The 14777-nt window shown below is 38.3% G+C and overlaps 5 protein-coding genes across 5 annotated transcripts; 2 read left to right on the plus strand and 3 right to left on the minus strand.

Moving 5' to 3' along the window:
• Positions 2480-3883, plus strand: LOC104730585. The gene is made up of 2 exons (XM_010449772.2): positions 2480-3191; positions 3541-3883. The coding sequence occupies exons 1-2, from the start codon at positions 2688-2690 to the stop codon at positions 3628-3630; spliced, it is 594 nt and encodes a 197-aa protein (XP_010448074.1). The 5' UTR covers positions 2480-2687; the 3' UTR covers positions 3631-3883.
• LOC104730587 (protein phosphatase 2C 57) lies at positions 3980-6299 on the plus strand. The gene is made up of 11 exons (XM_010449774.1): positions 3980-4399; positions 4467-4595; positions 4678-4783; positions 4883-4993; positions 5104-5183; positions 5265-5318; positions 5409-5525; positions 5624-5678; positions 5775-5807; positions 5899-5945; positions 6056-6299. The coding sequence occupies exons 1-11, from the start codon at positions 4071-4073 to the stop codon at positions 6174-6176; spliced, it is 1182 nt and encodes a 393-aa protein (XP_010448076.1). The 5' UTR covers positions 3980-4070; the 3' UTR covers positions 6177-6299.
• On the minus strand, positions 6208-8160 carry LOC104730586 (flavone 3'-O-methyltransferase 1-like). Its single transcript, XM_019234262.1, has 5 exons — positions 7748-8160; positions 7406-7656; positions 7072-7131; positions 6910-6974; positions 6208-6793 (listed from the first exon to the last, which is right to left on the minus strand). Exons 1-5 carry the CDS (start codon positions 8158-8160, stop codon positions 6491-6493), a joined length of 1092 nt encoding a protein of 363 aa, XP_019089807.1. The 3' UTR covers positions 6208-6490.
• LOC104730590 (calumenin-B-like) lies at positions 9273-12102 on the minus strand. Its single transcript, XM_010449778.1, has 6 exons — positions 11579-12102; positions 10506-10608; positions 10317-10419; positions 10167-10232; positions 9798-10053; positions 9273-9587 (listed from the first exon to the last, which is right to left on the minus strand). The coding sequence occupies exons 1-6, from the start codon at positions 11963-11965 to the stop codon at positions 9462-9464; spliced, it is 1041 nt and encodes a 346-aa protein (XP_010448080.1). The 5' UTR covers positions 11966-12102; the 3' UTR covers positions 9273-9461.
• LOC104730589 (acyl-CoA-binding domain-containing protein 2) lies at positions 12210-14717 on the minus strand. Its single transcript, XM_010449777.2, has 6 exons — positions 13719-14717; positions 13433-13535; positions 13229-13338; positions 12844-12935; positions 12661-12758; positions 12210-12573 (listed from the first exon to the last, which is right to left on the minus strand). The coding sequence occupies exons 1-6, from the start codon at positions 14204-14206 to the stop codon at positions 12394-12396; spliced, it is 1071 nt and encodes a 356-aa protein (XP_010448079.1). The 5' UTR covers positions 14207-14717; the 3' UTR covers positions 12210-12393.

The raw sequence follows: 14777 nt of genomic DNA on the forward strand, positions 1-14777 counted from the left end.
AACTATGCAAGGTGCAACTAGGAGATATATGGTACAATTATTCTTTAAAAATTGTTAGAGGGATAGTTTCGTCCTTTTTTAAAAAAAAGGGATAGTGAGATTAAGTGGGGGTAATGCAGAGATGAATTTCTGGTATAGGGGCACTAGAGATGAATTCTCCCTAAAATATGACTTTTGAATTCACAACGCAAGATATCCAAACTACTTAAGGAACTTGGAATACAAAAACAAGGATTGAAAACAAAAAAAATAACAAGGATTGAAGTGCGTTATCGAACCGAACCCATGAAATGAAGCGCCTTATCATGATTTGCCTTAAAAGTTGTAATTTTTGTTGTTGGGTCTAACGTATAAAGTGGGAATCGGGTCTCACGTTGAGAAAGAGTTGGGCCTATTTGGGCAGATGGTCGCACATTATTCATTACGGTTACAATGATGATCGGTCGCTCCGCTCGCATAGAACCATGTATGCAACAGCAAATCTATATACTATATTTAATATGGTGAGAACAAAATCATAATTGGCAATGTAAATCTGTAATCGTGGTTTACATAAAATAACGGTCATAGCACAGTTAGTTTACAGCTAAACATTTTGACATATATACGCATATTTCAACAAAAGTTTGGATGCCGATCATCTCATGTTTGAGTGGCGTGTTCAGCTTCAGCATGACCAAATCCTTTGTCAGAGAGTTGTCCATTGCGGTAAGACCGGTAGAAAACGCCTTTGTTTTTCAATTGGCTTCCCCATGAGCAACAGTGCCAACATCCTTGTATATTATTTGATGTCTATAATTAACGTCACGAGTCACGACCTTTTAAAACTTTATCGTAGTTGGTTTACAAATAACAAAATTTTACTCTTTTTGTTATCTTCTTAATTAATTTGCATATACACCAACTCCTGTAAAGAGAATTCCGTGTCCAAACTAAACAAGAAATCGAAAACTTGAAAAAACTACATGCAACACACCAGCCCCCGGTCATTGTCCATTTCTCATTAACCAAAAGCTCATTATTTATAAAGATGATTATGGATCCTAATAATTAAGTTCGTAACGCTGAATATTCTATTTTTGCAACTTTTTAAAAAAAAAAATAATTCTTGCACTAATCAAAGATATTATTCAGATTAAAAATTAGATGTTTCTTCAAAGAAATCAAGCCCTTGATAACGATTATACGGAGCACGTTGCACATAATCATCAGATACGCTCATTCAACTCAAGGTCCTGCTAATTAGGCCATGCATGCTTGGACTATAGTTGCATGAAATCTCAAAGCTCTGTTTTATCAGGAAAATAAATATCAACTTAGTTGGGAGGATCACAAAGATAACATGATCAGCCTAATATCCTCGAAATCTGTTTAACTTCTTTACCGCTCTTTTTCAATGCATATACCATTTCACCATTCTCATTATCTCATACATATCTCATGCAAAGACAAGAACAATTTATCAGAGACCTTTGACTTCCAACGCATCACATTTCTCGCTTTCACCAAGGACCTTGATACTCTTTCTGTTTACAAGGCTGATTCCTTTGTAGTTTTTCTTTAATGTAGATGTCATCAGTATTAGAACTCGAAAACCTTGGAAAAACTCCTCTTAAGATAGCATATTGACAGAGCCAAAATTCTTATCACATTCCAAGTTCATCGTAAATGTGACCTATATATAGTCATGATCGTGTTCACCTTTGACGGTCTAGCTGGATAAACCCATTCAAATCTTCTAAACAATCCACGTTTAAGTCACTTTTCTTATTCCACCACTTCTATTTCAACGCTTACTTACACAATCGAAGTTTATCATTGACATATACTGTACGAATTTAAATATGTGTAATAAGCAGTAACAACACTAATTAACATGACTTCATTGTTCCTGCTTGTGTGTTGTTGTTTTGTGTGTTTTCTTGCTGGGGATTGGTTGCTATAGGTTTCTAAGGATGTTTCCGGCTTGGGTTTTGAGTTTTGGGCGATTTGGAGGAGGTTGGGAGCAAGATTCGACTCTCGGCTTCGAGCGGATCGCGATTGTAGAGGGAGTGTCGATCGACACCACTTGTTGTCGGTCGACGCCAGCAAATTGTCTAGTCATAATTTACTTTAGCTTTCATGGGATTTATATAGGATGATCAACTACACAGTCCATAAGACCATAACTCACATATCTAAGGAAACACTATAATGGAGAATAAGATATTTTCTTTTTGTCGACGATAAAGACTTCTTCAGAACACATAGCTATTACATTTATTGTTACCAGTACCACCATTGCAGTCTTGGTTTTTATTGTTCTTTTTATTTTGTTTTGCAATAACAATTAATAATGGTACGTATTATTTTTAGCAATAAAGGCTCGACATGAAATTTGAAAGGACCCCCAACGTTAAAAAATCGTAACGTAGGACCACCCACTCACTTTGTAATAGTATTATTTGTTTTTCATCTCTTCTCTTTGGGATATCTCTCGTGAAGAAGAAGCGCCACAATAGGAGCGTTTTATTTAATTTTTCTATTCAACACTTCATCAAATACTATACACTTCCTCACATTATTCACACAACTCTTTTCCTTTTTTTCTTCTTGTTCTGTTTCATATATATACTTCGAACGGAAACAAGAACTTTTTCCTCTCTATTTAAATCCCAAACCCATTTCATATAACGTCAAAGAAAGTGATGGAATTCGAATTTGATGATCAAGAACGGTTCTGTGCAACTCCTAAGCTTCCTCTGTTCTCTATTCCACTTAATAGAGCATGTGAGACTCCTGGCCTAGCGACACCACCTGTGAACATCGCCGGATCGGTCCCGTTTCTATGGGAGGAAGCTCCCGGAAAGCCTCGCGTCTCCGATGAGAACAAACCTCCGGCGTCCAAGCAGAACCACGGAGAAGGAGGAGGAGTGGTAAGGTGCCTTGAGCTTCCGCCGAGGCTGTTTTTTCCAGCCGAGAATGAGCCATCTCCGACCACAGTTCTCCATGGTCCTTACAACATACCTCGCCGGTCTCTATCGGTGAAAAGGAGAAGCGAAGGAGACTCTGAGGGTAGATCCGACTTTTCACGTTCCAAGAATGGGCGCTGCTGCGACGACGGCGGCGGAGGCGGAACAACGGTGAAGATCAGTAGGGTCAAAAGAAAAGGAAGCCTCTTGAATCTTTCTCAGTCCAAACCGCAGTTCTTGGTAAGTTTTTTGGAACACATATTTTGACTCATTATCACCTTTTACTGTTATAAAATCTCGTTCTTTTAGTTGTCTAATTACATTCTTACGTTATTCCAAAATCCCAACCATTTTATCATATAAATTCAAACTTTATTTAATGACTACTCTATGTTTCAAACATAATTTCAACGTTTTTGTTTGGTATTTGAATAACTGTCCTTTTTAGGTGCAGATAAAAGTCTTTGGGTAGTATGGTTACTCTTATTTCTATTCCTTATATAGTATGTGGTTATTATTAATCTTCTACTTATGGTTGGTTAATGAAATAATTTTAGGCTCATTTTGAGTACATAATAAAAAAATGCAGGCAAGGGTTTACCAAGGATTTAAGCAAGTGATTCCATGGAGGCGTAGTAGGCAAGAGAATCTTCCAAGGATGAGTTCTTCCAATATTTAAGCTGAATCTCTTCATAATTATCTTTATAATTCTCTGGTTAATTATGAACTAATTAATATCCCTCTGTATACACCACATCATTTAACAGACATGAGAAAAAATAATTACTACATATTACATTTTACCATATTAAACCTTGAACTTTCACTGCTTCTGTGTGATTATGTGATTCAAGGGTAAATAAAACATTTGATATCATTTGCATGTTACAAACTTTTTCCTAAAAAGGAAAGCAGTTGATTGATACTGCTTCTCGGGCCTAAGCCCATCTTCTCGGGCTTAAGACCATCTTCTCGGGCCCAAGCCGCGTTGATGATTCTCTTATCCGTTTTAGATATTTTCTCTTTTTACGAAAATCCACGGCCACTAACCGTAAAGACACTCTTTTGATTTTTCCTCTTCTTCTACTACTTAACTAGCTTTGCCTGACTCACTGAGTCATGGCGCTTCTGAGACCTCTTCTTCATCCCTTGCACTCCAACAACCTCCTCCGCCACTCAAGCTATCCTTCCGCTGACGCTGGCGGTGGCCTTATCGTCTATCCCACGTATGGTCGTCGTCGTCGTCACCGTTGTTGCTCCGCGATTGCGATCGACGCGCCGTCGTCAATGGCGGGAGTGACGCCGATTCGATGGGGTTACACTAGCGTTCAAGGATTCCGAGATGAGATGGAGGACGACATCGTCATCCGTTCCGATGCTCTTGATAACTTCTCATACGCCGCGGTTTTCGACGGCCACGCTGGATCGTCCTCTGTCAAATTCCTTAGGTAAGTAACTTATCATGCAAGCTCTGTTTTTCTAGGGTTTCGATGATGATGATGTTGATGATGACAGGGAAGAGCTGTATAAGGAGTGTGTTGGAGCATTGCAAGCTGGATCGTTGTTAAATGGAGGTGATCTTGCTGCAATCAAGGAAGCTTTGATTAAGGCCTTTGAAAGCGTGGATCGTAATTTGCTCAAATGGTGAAATTCAATTTAGGGATTAAAATAAATTACTATGGTTTTGGTGTGAAAAATGATTCATCTTCATACGTTTCCACCACAGGCTAGAAGCAAACGGTGGAGAAGAAGACGAATCAGGTTCAACAGCCACTGTAATGTTCATCAGAAATGATGTTTCTTTCATTGCACATATTGGTGATTCTTGCGCAGTAAGTCTTCTTATTAACTAGTTCTTATCCATGAAGCATTGTGACTTGGTCATGTACTCATGTTCATGTATGAAGTATTTTGTGGATGGATTGAAATAGGTTTTATCTAGATCTGGGAAAATCGAGGAATTGACTGATTATCATCGGCCATATGGAAGCAGTAAGGCAGCTATCCAGGAAATGAAAAGGATTAAAGAAGCAGGTGGATGGGTGTGTGTCTTCTTATTTGACATGTTTTAACAAAAATCTCAAATTTATCTCTGACTTTGTTTGTGAGGATTTGGCCTAAAATGGATGTCTTTCTCTCTTTATACATTTAGATTGTCAATGGAAGGATTTGTGGAGACATAGCTGTATCTCGTGCTTTTGGTGACATCCGGTTCAAGACAAAGAAGGATGAGTTGGGTTCTTTCTCTTCTTTTTTTTTTTTTTTCTAAGGCTGCATCACTGCTCAATTGCTCATATAAGTTTATATACACAGGATGTTAAAGAAAGGTATCGATGAAGGAAGATGGTCTGAGAAGTTTGTTTCTAGGTACTGAACTATTCCAAAGCTGTTTCTACTTTTGCTTGTCTCTGTTACATTTTCATCGATCCTGATCTTGTCCATTACATAACTTCTCAGAATCGAGTTCAAAGGAGACATGGTTGTCGCAACTCCAGATATCTTCCAAGTACCTCTTACATCGGATGTGGAATTCATTATTTTAGCTTCTGATGGATTATGGGACTACATGAAAAGGTTTCCTTTTTTCTTTAACCCCTTTTTCCCCATTCAACCATATGCATTTATCAGGGAGAAGTTCAGAGCTTACACTGATCAATGTTTCGGTGGTGCAGTTCAGATGTGGTTAGTTACGTAAGGGATCAGCTTCGGAAACATGGAAATGTGCAGGCAAGATTTTTTTAATCTTCTTATCAGTTAGTTTCTTCTACAACACATGTATGGCTATAAGGCTGAACTACTCTCCTGAATGTCCATTTATAACAGCTTGCTTGTGAATCTCTTGCGCAAGTAGCTCTGGTAAATAACGAAAAACTCTCCTCAGGGCTCAGACTATCTATAATTAGGAACCCAAAACTGACAGTTTGATGATTTTCTTCCCACGTTTCAGGACCGACGATCTCAGGACAACATCAGCATCATCATTGCTGATCTAGGGTAGGGGGTTCTTTTCCACTACTACATGAAACTTCTATATACACAATCTATTAATTATCTAATTCATATATACTCTTAACGTGTTTTGGTTTTGATTTTTGCAATAACAGAAGAACAGAGTGGAAGAATCTTCCTGCGCAACGACAAAACGTGGTGGTTGAACTGGTTCAGGCTGCAGCGACTGTCGGTTTAGTTACTGTTGGCATATGGATGTCTTCGTATCTATCTTAAGTGAATTGAACATTCGTCTCTTTCTTTAGTGTATATAAAACGTGTAACTATGTCTAACTCTCTAGTCTACCCATAGAAATGGAGATATGAAGATACCTCAGAAACAAAACCAGCTTTGTATCTTATATATCAACACTTTCACAAGCGTTTAAACTACAATTACATACAAAGCAATGAAGCTTCCAGCAAAAACAACAATGACATACATAGTGATTTGAATACCAAAGAGAGATAAGATATTAACAATGGAGATGTAAACAAAACTCTGAATGCAAAAGGAGACGAAAGAAACATTCATGTATCTTTCACGCAATTCATATATTCTTGAGGAATTCCATGATGTGAGTACCGTAGGCTCTGCAAACAACTTGGAATCCCTGGAAGCCAGAAGCTTTGGCCAAGGCCTCAAATTCCTCCTCAGTTCGTTCTTTGCCTCCGGGGTTGTGAGCCAACATTAGGCAGTCCATGTGGACAACTTCTTTTGTCATGAGGCTCGAGTCTGGCACCACCGGAAGTATAGATTCTGCCACTATCATTTTACCGTTTTCTGGGAGCGCTTTGTAGCAGTTCTTCAGAAATTTCAAACAGTGTTGATCGCTCCAATCATGACATATCCACTGTCACATGTGAGAAGTTTTGTAAAACCAAAGGCCTAGGGTACATGTTTTATGACTACTATGCTATGCTAAGAATAATTGTTATAAAATTGTTACCAAGAATCTAGTCTACCAACCTTCATGAAGATGGCATCTGCTTTAGGAACATTCACAAACATATCTCCCTCGATATGCTCAATACCTATATCATTCGAAAAAGCCTTACCTCTAAGTCAATCTTAGGACATTAAACTTTCCATGAAAACTTATCGAAATACTTAAAAGAGAAGCATATATACCAGGATAGGCGACGGCTTCCTTAATGACGTGAGGGAGATCATAAAGGATGCCTTTGATGTGTGGGTGTGATAAGATTGAAGGTGATGATCTCTTCTCTCTTATCTCTTCTCAACCCCTAATACAAACGATGAACCTAACTGATAAGATGGAGTTACAGTTCTCCTCTCTTATCACCAAGAACAGAGTCGCAGCTCTGATCTAACTAACTCACACAAACTGATCACGCAGGATGCTTTACAATAGACTCTACTAACTCTATTTATACTCTATCCTTCACATGCTTCTCTTTACTCTTAACATGTGCCTCTCACATGTGCTCTCTTATGTGCTTATCAGGGTGCTTGGATACAATCATACGGAGAGTGACTCCAATGCCACCACCAACATCTACCAATGAAGACAAATCCTCAAAGCCCTTGTAGGTTTCTAGAATCTTGGTCATGACGATGGTTGTGTGGTTCGACATTCCATTGTTGAACACTTTGTTGAATCTCGGGTCGACCCCCTGGTACTCGAAAGCGTCCATACCATATGCCTTGTCGAATGGGACTCCGCCTTCAAGAACTGCATCTTTCAAATGGTACCTGTACTCAAACACACAAATTTCACTCATCTCATGTACAATGTTTCTTAGTGTTGACTGTTGAGTTAGAATTTAAGGTTAGAACAATTTACCAGCTCTCCATAAAGACTCTGTCTCTGTTCAAATGACAGAGTGCAGCAAGTGAGACTCCGCGTTCGTTCTTAGTCAGGTACTTACAGACTGGTTCCAGTCCATACAGACGCTCCACACCGCCATCAATAAGCTTACGAACAGAGCAGGTCAAGATAGAGTAAGCCGCAAGCAACCGGAGGATCCGGTCGACCATGACTGGAGCATCAGGGTTCTTGGTCGGAAGATGGAAAGCTATCTCGGAGGGGGACAGTTGACCGCCATTCTTGGATATGATCTCGAGCAAGTCAAGCTCTAAAGCCGATGTTAGAACCATCGGAAGCACGGTGGCTCCGGCGAGCTGCATAGCAAAGAGGTTGGTCTCTTCGTCTGAGATTTTTGCTGGAGTGAGCTGTGTCTCAGCCAAAGATCCCATTATGACTCTGTTATGTTTCTTTCCCACCTTTTTAAACGGCTTTGGTGTCTGTTTGGAGAGTTATATTTATACCAAAAAGATACTATATATTAAAATTGGTCCCTATTATTAGATTATAATTATATAGGCAATATAGCTTACATTTTTTTATAGTTGCATATACGGAACTACCCACCCTGATGTTTCAAAAGTGAACAGATGTGGGTGGGTGGGACGTTAAATGTCGTCGATGACCAAAATTACTAGGAAAGAAACGCATGGCTTATGCCACAGTTGGTGTGGTTTTCAAATTTGGAGCTACTACATTTTTTTTGGCATATATATATTTAAAAAAAATCTCCGTAAAATAAGTCTGAACATTCCATGCAAAATAATACTCCCTCCGTTTCAAAATATAAGATGTTTTGAGTAAAACACGTAGATTAAGAAAAATCACTTTAAAAAAGTTTAACCAATTACAAACAAGACAGCATAATAGAAAGTATTAAACTAATATAAAAGTTACATAGAAACTTGAAAACATCCTATATTATGAAACAACAAAAGTTCTCTAAACATCCTATATTATGAAACGGAGGGAGTATAATGTTGAAAAAGATATGAGATTTAACTATTTGATCCATGTAAATCAGTATTTTAGATATTATCTAATTTAAACTTCTGAAATAATATTAACATTTCAATTAATAAAAATCTTAATTGATAGACATTTGCTTATTGTATATAAATCATTTTTAATGTTTAAATCAAATATTTCAGTCTACTCCTGTGGAAAAATTTCAAGATTGAATCAAACCTGAAAAAAAAAAGGTACTAACCGAGAAATTAGATATACATATTTATTTTTAAGTAACACTAGATTTTTGAAAGTCAAATTCTACTATCCAGTTACTCATATATATATATGCCCCAAAGGTCCAAGAAAATGCTTAGTTATATCGTCTAACACACATCTTCTCTTTTTGGTCATACACTTCAAAGACCTCTATGAGTGCGATTTAGAACTATTGTTACTGAAAAAAGTATGTTAGCTAGCTCTATCCCATTATATGCAAACGCAAATTGATTAATGAAATATATACAAAAAATAAAAACAAGACTAGTTAGCTCTATCAAAAGTCATGTAGGACAAATGTGCAATGTGCACTCTTCAAAAGTTATTTATCAACGTAACCATGGTGGAGCTTATGCCCGTAATCTCGTAGCCTTAAGACAACCAATCTAGACAAGATGAATTAATAAGTAAATTAAACGGCAAAAAATTGTAATTAAAATTTGAAGGAAAACACACAAAAAAATAGCTAGAGTTCGTCATGATCAAAATAGTCTTCGTCGTCCAAGCCTTCGTGATGAACTGCCTTGTAAAACACATCTTCGTGGTGCAACATCTCTTCGAGTGATAGTTTACCATCTTTATCCTCATCCGCCTACAAAATTAAAATAGAAAAAATTATTGGACGTTAATATATAGGAGTAATATTAATATACACATCAGCAATGTTTTTTTCTATACCAATTAATGTGCGTAAAATTGGATTAGACAATAACATATACATACACACGATTATAGTTTTTTTCAAAGTTATGAGAAAGAAAAGTTAAGATAAAGATATGGGTTGAGAGAGAGAGAGACTGACCTCGTGACAAAGGAAAGTAGAGTAGTATTTGGCGTAACTCATCTCACCAGGTTGAAGATAATGCAAAATGGGCCGAAGCTCATCGGCCACGAGGAACCTGTCTTTGTCTCTGTCCAGCTCTGCGAACAGAAGCTGAGGCATTGGCACACTTTCATCCTCCTCCTTCTCGAACTTTGCGAACTCTTTGTACATTTCGTATGCGTTCTCCACAAACTCTTTGTAATCTAGCTTCCCATCACCGTTCGTGTCCATGCCCCTAAATTTTTTATATCAAACAACACGTACGTACGACGTCTTTTCTAGTTAATTAAACCTACATTAATTCATCATCTCAGTTGAAACGACCATATTATATCACGAAATGCTTACGTCATTCGCTCCTTTAGAACCCATCTTTGAATATCTCCGTTTCTGCTGTCTTCAGGGTGCAAGAAACTGCATGTAATTGATTTATTTTATTATTTCTGAAATATTTATATATGTTAAAAGAGTTATTTTTGAAATATTAAATGAATTTACTTGTTAAACTCTTCAATGTCGAGAGAGCCATTATGGTCAAAATCTGAATTGTTGAATTTCTCCATCCACCAACCAGCTTCACCGTGACCCTTCTCGTTCCTCTCTGTATTCGTTTCATCATTGTTCATTGCATAATTAATCTTGACAAAATATCAAATACGCAAAAGTTAAATTAATTAATATGATTACCAATGTCTTGCTTAGAGAATTGAGGCAGGTACTCTTCAAAGGTTATGACACCATCCTTGTCCTTATCTTGTAGCTCGAGCTCGTTGGCGGTTCTGTAACCCATGTTGTCCTCTNCATCAGCAATGTTTTTTTCTATACCAATTAATGTGCGTAAAATTGGATTAGACAATAACATATACATACACACGATTATAGTTTTTTTCAAAGTTATGAGAAAGAAAAGTTAAGATAAAGATATGGGTTGAGAGAGAGAGAGACTGACCTCGTGACAAAGGAAAGTAGAGTAGTATTTGGCGTAACTCATCTCACCAGGTTGAAGATAATGCAAAATGGGCCGAAGCTCATCGGCCACGAGGAACCTGTCTTTGTCTCTGTCCAGCTCTGCGAACAGAAGCTGAGGCATTGGCACACTTTCATCCTCCTCCTTCTCGAACTTTGCGAACTCTTTGTACATTTCGTATGCGTTCTCCACAAACTCTTTGTAATCTAGCTTCCCATCACCGTTCGTGTCCATGCCCCTAAATTTTTTATATCAAACAACACGTACGTACGACGTCTTTTCTAGTTAATTAAACCTACATTAATTCATCATCTCAGTTGAAACGACCATATTATATCACGAAATGCTTACGTCATTCGCTCCTTTAGAACCCATCTTTGAATATCTCCGTTTCTGCTGTCTTCAGGGTGCAAGAAACTGCATGTAATTGATTTATTTTATTATTTCTGAAATATTTATATATGTTAAAAGAGTTATTTTTGAAATATTAAATGAATTTACTTGTTAAACTCTTCAATGTCGAGAGAGCCATTATGGTCAAAATCTGAATTGTTGAATTTCTCCATCCACCAACCAGCTTCACCGTGACCCTTCTCGTTCCTCTCTGTATTCGTTTCATCATTGTTCATTGCATAATTAATCTTGACAAAATATCAAATACGCAAAAGTTAAATTAATTAATATGATTACCAATGTCTTGCTTAGAGAATTGAGGCAGGTACTCTTCAAAGGTTATGACACCATCCTTGTCCTTATCTTGTAGCTCGAGCTCGTTGGCGGTTCTGTAACCCATGTTGTCCTCTGTCTGCTGCATCATCCATGTCTGAAGCTCTTTCAAGCTCACAAACCCATCTCTTGGTGATGCGTCAAGCAGAGGAAACAAGAATTTGATCCTCATTGTCGTGTTAAGCCTCCTTTCTTGTACAAAATACTCTGCGAACGTATCATCTTTGTCGTCCTTCGCAGCCTCCACGGTATTATTTGTACCAGCTTCTTTCTCATGAGACAGCCTCTCAATCCGGGTTACCAGAGGGTCAAACACAGGCAGTTCAAGCCTGCGTCCAATGCGGCGGCTTATAAGACCCTCAATAGATTCAGTCTGTTTTTGTTTTCTCGGAGCAAGGAGTATGAGGAAGATGAAGGCGACGGTTAGTAGGACGTAAACCACCACCTTGGCCATTTTCCGGTAGCCAAAGGTGGGGTTCTATGGAGAAAAAATTGAAAGGGCAACGAAGATTGCTAAGTTTTTTTTTCTTCTTTTTTGGCTTTATTGAGGTAACCGATAAACTCATTAATTTATGTTCTATCAACCGTTTTTTAGCCGCCAAAGTCGGTTATTCCTTTGTTGAGAATCCTATGACTCTCCCTCTCTCTATATATGTATATATATAGCAAACCAATAAAACCGGTTACAAAGCCTGAAGGAACAAAAGATTATTGCAAAAGAAGAAGAAATTGAAGAACAAGACTTCGAAACATCCAAGTGATTTTAGTGTTGGAACGATATGGTAAGGATGAAGAGAAAAGTTTAACGCAAAGAAAAGCCTTCTTACTAAGTCACTTGATCATATACATTGAGGAATTAGAGAAGACGTGGTTAGTATTTGTTTAGTCTGTCTGTTTTGCAGTATCTTGGATCCAGGGCCAGTCTGATTCACAGAGATCGAGCGGAGAGTTTCCGTCATCATCTTTAGCAGCTGTATTAGCTTTCTTCTTCACCAGAAACTCAGCGATGGCTTCTCTGTCGCATACAACAGCATAATGCAAAGGGGTTTGGCCTTCATTGTCCTGTTCAACACAATAACCAAAACACATGAACATAGAAGTTGGTACTTGCTGCAGATAACGATCGGGTAGGAATTTCTCTTTCTTCACCTTAGCATTCACATCGGCGTTCTTATCGACAAGAACTTTGGCGATGTTGAAGTGGCCACGGTCTATAGCCCAGTGCAACGGTGTGCGACCTTCACTGTCTGCAGTTTACGGAAAATTAGAGAGTAAAACCAACATCACGAGAATAAACTTTCAAGAAACAGAATTAACAAACAGAGAACTAACCCTTTGCATTTACAGGAATGCCGCTTTCAATGCTTTTCAGCAAATTATCGACTTCTCCTTCTCTAGCAAATGCGTGGATAGCATCAATCTTCCTGAGAGATAATACAATTGAAAATGCAAGAATAAGTGAGCAGAGGATCAGTGTTCCATTCAGAGTTCCAACACATTGTTGCCATGAGACAATTGTAGCCATTCCACAAACAAAACATTGTTGTAGCTAGCATGAGACGATAATGATACATAATAACCTGAGTTTATGAATCTTTGATTTTCCATAGGCGAAAATTACGATATATATATCTTATCTAGACAATTAGCAACTAAAATGAGAACTCAATCAAAAAGAAGTAAAACACATAATAATAACACAAGAAGAGAACCTTACAACTCATTTTCAGATTCCTCTTCATAAACCAACGAGCTAAAAACTGGCCCTGGCCCCATGGTTCCTCTTGAATTGGAGGCTGCATCATCCCCACCCCCACTTCCAGCTTTCTGTTAGAGAAGATCCACATGAACAGGGCCAGAGGGTTTTAAGAAAAAAAAGCAATAAAATGAAAAGAAATAAGAGGGAAAACAAGATTTCTACCACGCCACCGTCTAACCAAGTTGGGTAAAGCTGAGTGACAATCTCAATATACTTCTCCATCGCTTCTTCAGGAGGCATAGCACCCAGTTTCTGCCATGCTTGCCTGATATAGAAGAAGATCATCAATCAATAACACGAGACCACATCATCTATTCTTACTGTATTCCATAACATGATACACGAAGAACCATAAAAACCTCAAATTTCTGACTCAAATCATTCGAACAAAAACCCAGAAACAAATATAGAAGCAAATGGCACAAAGCAGAGAGATAGAAAGAGATACCACTTGGCACGAGCAGTCATCTTGAGAGCAGAAGGCTGAGGAGCAGTACATGGCCCTTCAGTAGCAATTTTATACAATCCGTAAAGCTGCTGCTGCACATCGCTAGGTACCTTCTGGGAAAGCCGATCTGAAGCGGCGGTAGTGACGAAAAGAGTGGCGGCGCTGAAAGCCTCATCGAGTTCCGTGCTCTCGACGCCTTCCCAATCATCATCTTCTTCCTCGCTATCATCACCAGCGACGCTATCACTTCTAGAGCTACCCTGCTCCGCCACAATCGAATCCGCCTCACAACCGCCGCCGCTAGAAAAATCGAGACCTCGCGAGTCAACCCCTTCCGGTTTAATCTCCAACTGAGGCTCCTCGGGGTGACGAGTAAGAGAGAGATTGTCCTCTTTAAACGTGACTACGATCGAGATCAGCTTAGCTAAGAGGTAAGAGAAGATCAAACCTAAGATCACAGACTGAGCAAGTTGAGCCCAATCACCCATTACTTCCGAAAAACCAAAATCAAATTCTCAGAAAAACGAAAACTAGCGCCGACAGTTTAAAAAAATAAAAAAACCCTAAAAAAAAAAATTCAAAACAGAGTCACGAGGAGGACGAAGAAGAGAGAAGAGGAACCCTAGGGATCTGGAGAGACAAAAAAGGAACAAAGCTTGTGTTGTTGTTTTTTTTCACCGATTTAGTCACCAATACAAAAAAAAAAAAAAAACAGAGAAGTTGCTTTTTCGTTGTGGGGCGTTAAGACTTTTTTTTTATTGAATTGAATGAAGTTTAAAGACGACGACGACACAACCCAACAAAAAAAAAAAACTTGCCGAGGAGGAGTGACGACAGATCACATATGGGTCTAATTGTGGAAGAAGTGAACGTGTTGTTGTACCAGGATCTAAATCTAATCTAACCAACAAATAATATTCCACAAACAACACGTAAAAAAATATTTGAATTTTTCATTTATAACAATGGTTAAAATTTTGCGGTGGGATCGTGGAAGAAAAATACATCTAGAAGACGTGCATGGTGTGGGGATGATTAAAAGGCTTTGAATCATACGAC

Source organism: Camelina sativa, chromosome 12 (genome assembly GCF_000633955.1).
Source record: "Camelina sativa cultivar DH55 chromosome 12, Cs, whole genome shotgun sequence".
NCBI lineage: Eukaryota > Viridiplantae > Streptophyta > Magnoliopsida > Brassicales > Brassicaceae > Camelina > Camelina sativa.

What these genes read in the sequence shown, in the direction of transcription:
- LOC104730586 (XM_019234262.1), bottom strand. Translation starts at nt 8,160, where the DNA reads ATGGGATCTTTGGCTGAGACACAGCTCACTCCAGCAAAAATCTCAGAC. An exon ending in AGAGTCTTTATGGAGAGCTG is followed by an intron (nt 7,657 to 7,747) that starts GTAAATTGTTCT and finishes GTTTGAGTACAG; the next exon opens with GTACCATTTGAAAGATGCAG. An exon ending in GATTGTATCCAAGCACCCTG is followed by an intron (nt 7,132 to 7,405) that starts ATAAGCACATAA and finishes TATCACACCCAC; the next exon opens with ACATCAAAGGCATCCTTTAT.
- LOC104730589 (XM_010449777.2), bottom strand. Translation starts at nt 14,206, where the DNA reads ATGGGTGATTGGGCTCAACTTGCTCAGTCTGTGATCTTAGGTTTGATC. An exon ending in GAGGAATCTGAAAATGAGTT is followed by an intron (nt 12,936 to 13,228) that starts GTAAGGTTCTCT and finishes ATTATCTCTCAG; the next exon opens with GAAGATTGATGCTATCCACG. An exon ending in CATTCCTGTAAATGCAAAGG is followed by an intron (nt 12,759 to 12,843) that starts GTTAGTTCTCTG and finishes CGTAAACTGCAG; the next exon opens with ACAGTGAAGGTCGCACACCG.
- LOC104730587 (XM_010449774.1), top strand. Translation starts at nt 4,071, where the DNA reads ATGGCGCTTCTGAGACCTCTTCTTCATCCCTTGCACTCCAACAACCTC. An exon ending in GATCGTAATTTGCTCAAATG is followed by an intron (nt 4,596 to 4,677) that starts GTGAAATTCAAT and finishes TTTCCACCACAG; the next exon opens with GCTAGAAGCAAACGGTGGAG. An exon ending in CTCTTGCGCAAGTAGCTCTG is followed by an intron (nt 5,808 to 5,898) that starts GTAAATAACGAA and finishes CCCACGTTTCAG; the next exon opens with GACCGACGATCTCAGGACAA.
- LOC104730585 (XM_010449772.2), top strand. Translation starts at nt 2,688, where the DNA reads ATGGAATTCGAATTTGATGATCAAGAACGGTTCTGTGCAACTCCTAAG. An exon ending in AGTCCAAACCGCAGTTCTTG is followed by an intron (nt 3,192 to 3,540) that starts GTAAGTTTTTTG and finishes AAAAAAATGCAG; the next exon opens with GCAAGGGTTTACCAAGGATT.
- LOC104730590 (XM_010449778.1), bottom strand. Translation starts at nt 11,965, where the DNA reads ATGGCCAAGGTGGTGGTTTACGTCCTACTAACCGTCGCCTTCATCTTC. An exon ending in GACATTGAAGAGTTTAACAA is followed by an intron (nt 10,233 to 10,316) that starts GTAAATTCATTT and finishes AATTACATGCAG; the next exon opens with TTTCTTGCACCCTGAAGACA. An exon ending in GTTCTAAAGGAGCGAATGAC is followed by an intron (nt 10,054 to 10,166) that starts GTAAGCATTTCG and finishes TAAAAAATTTAG; the next exon opens with GGGCATGGACACGAACGGTG.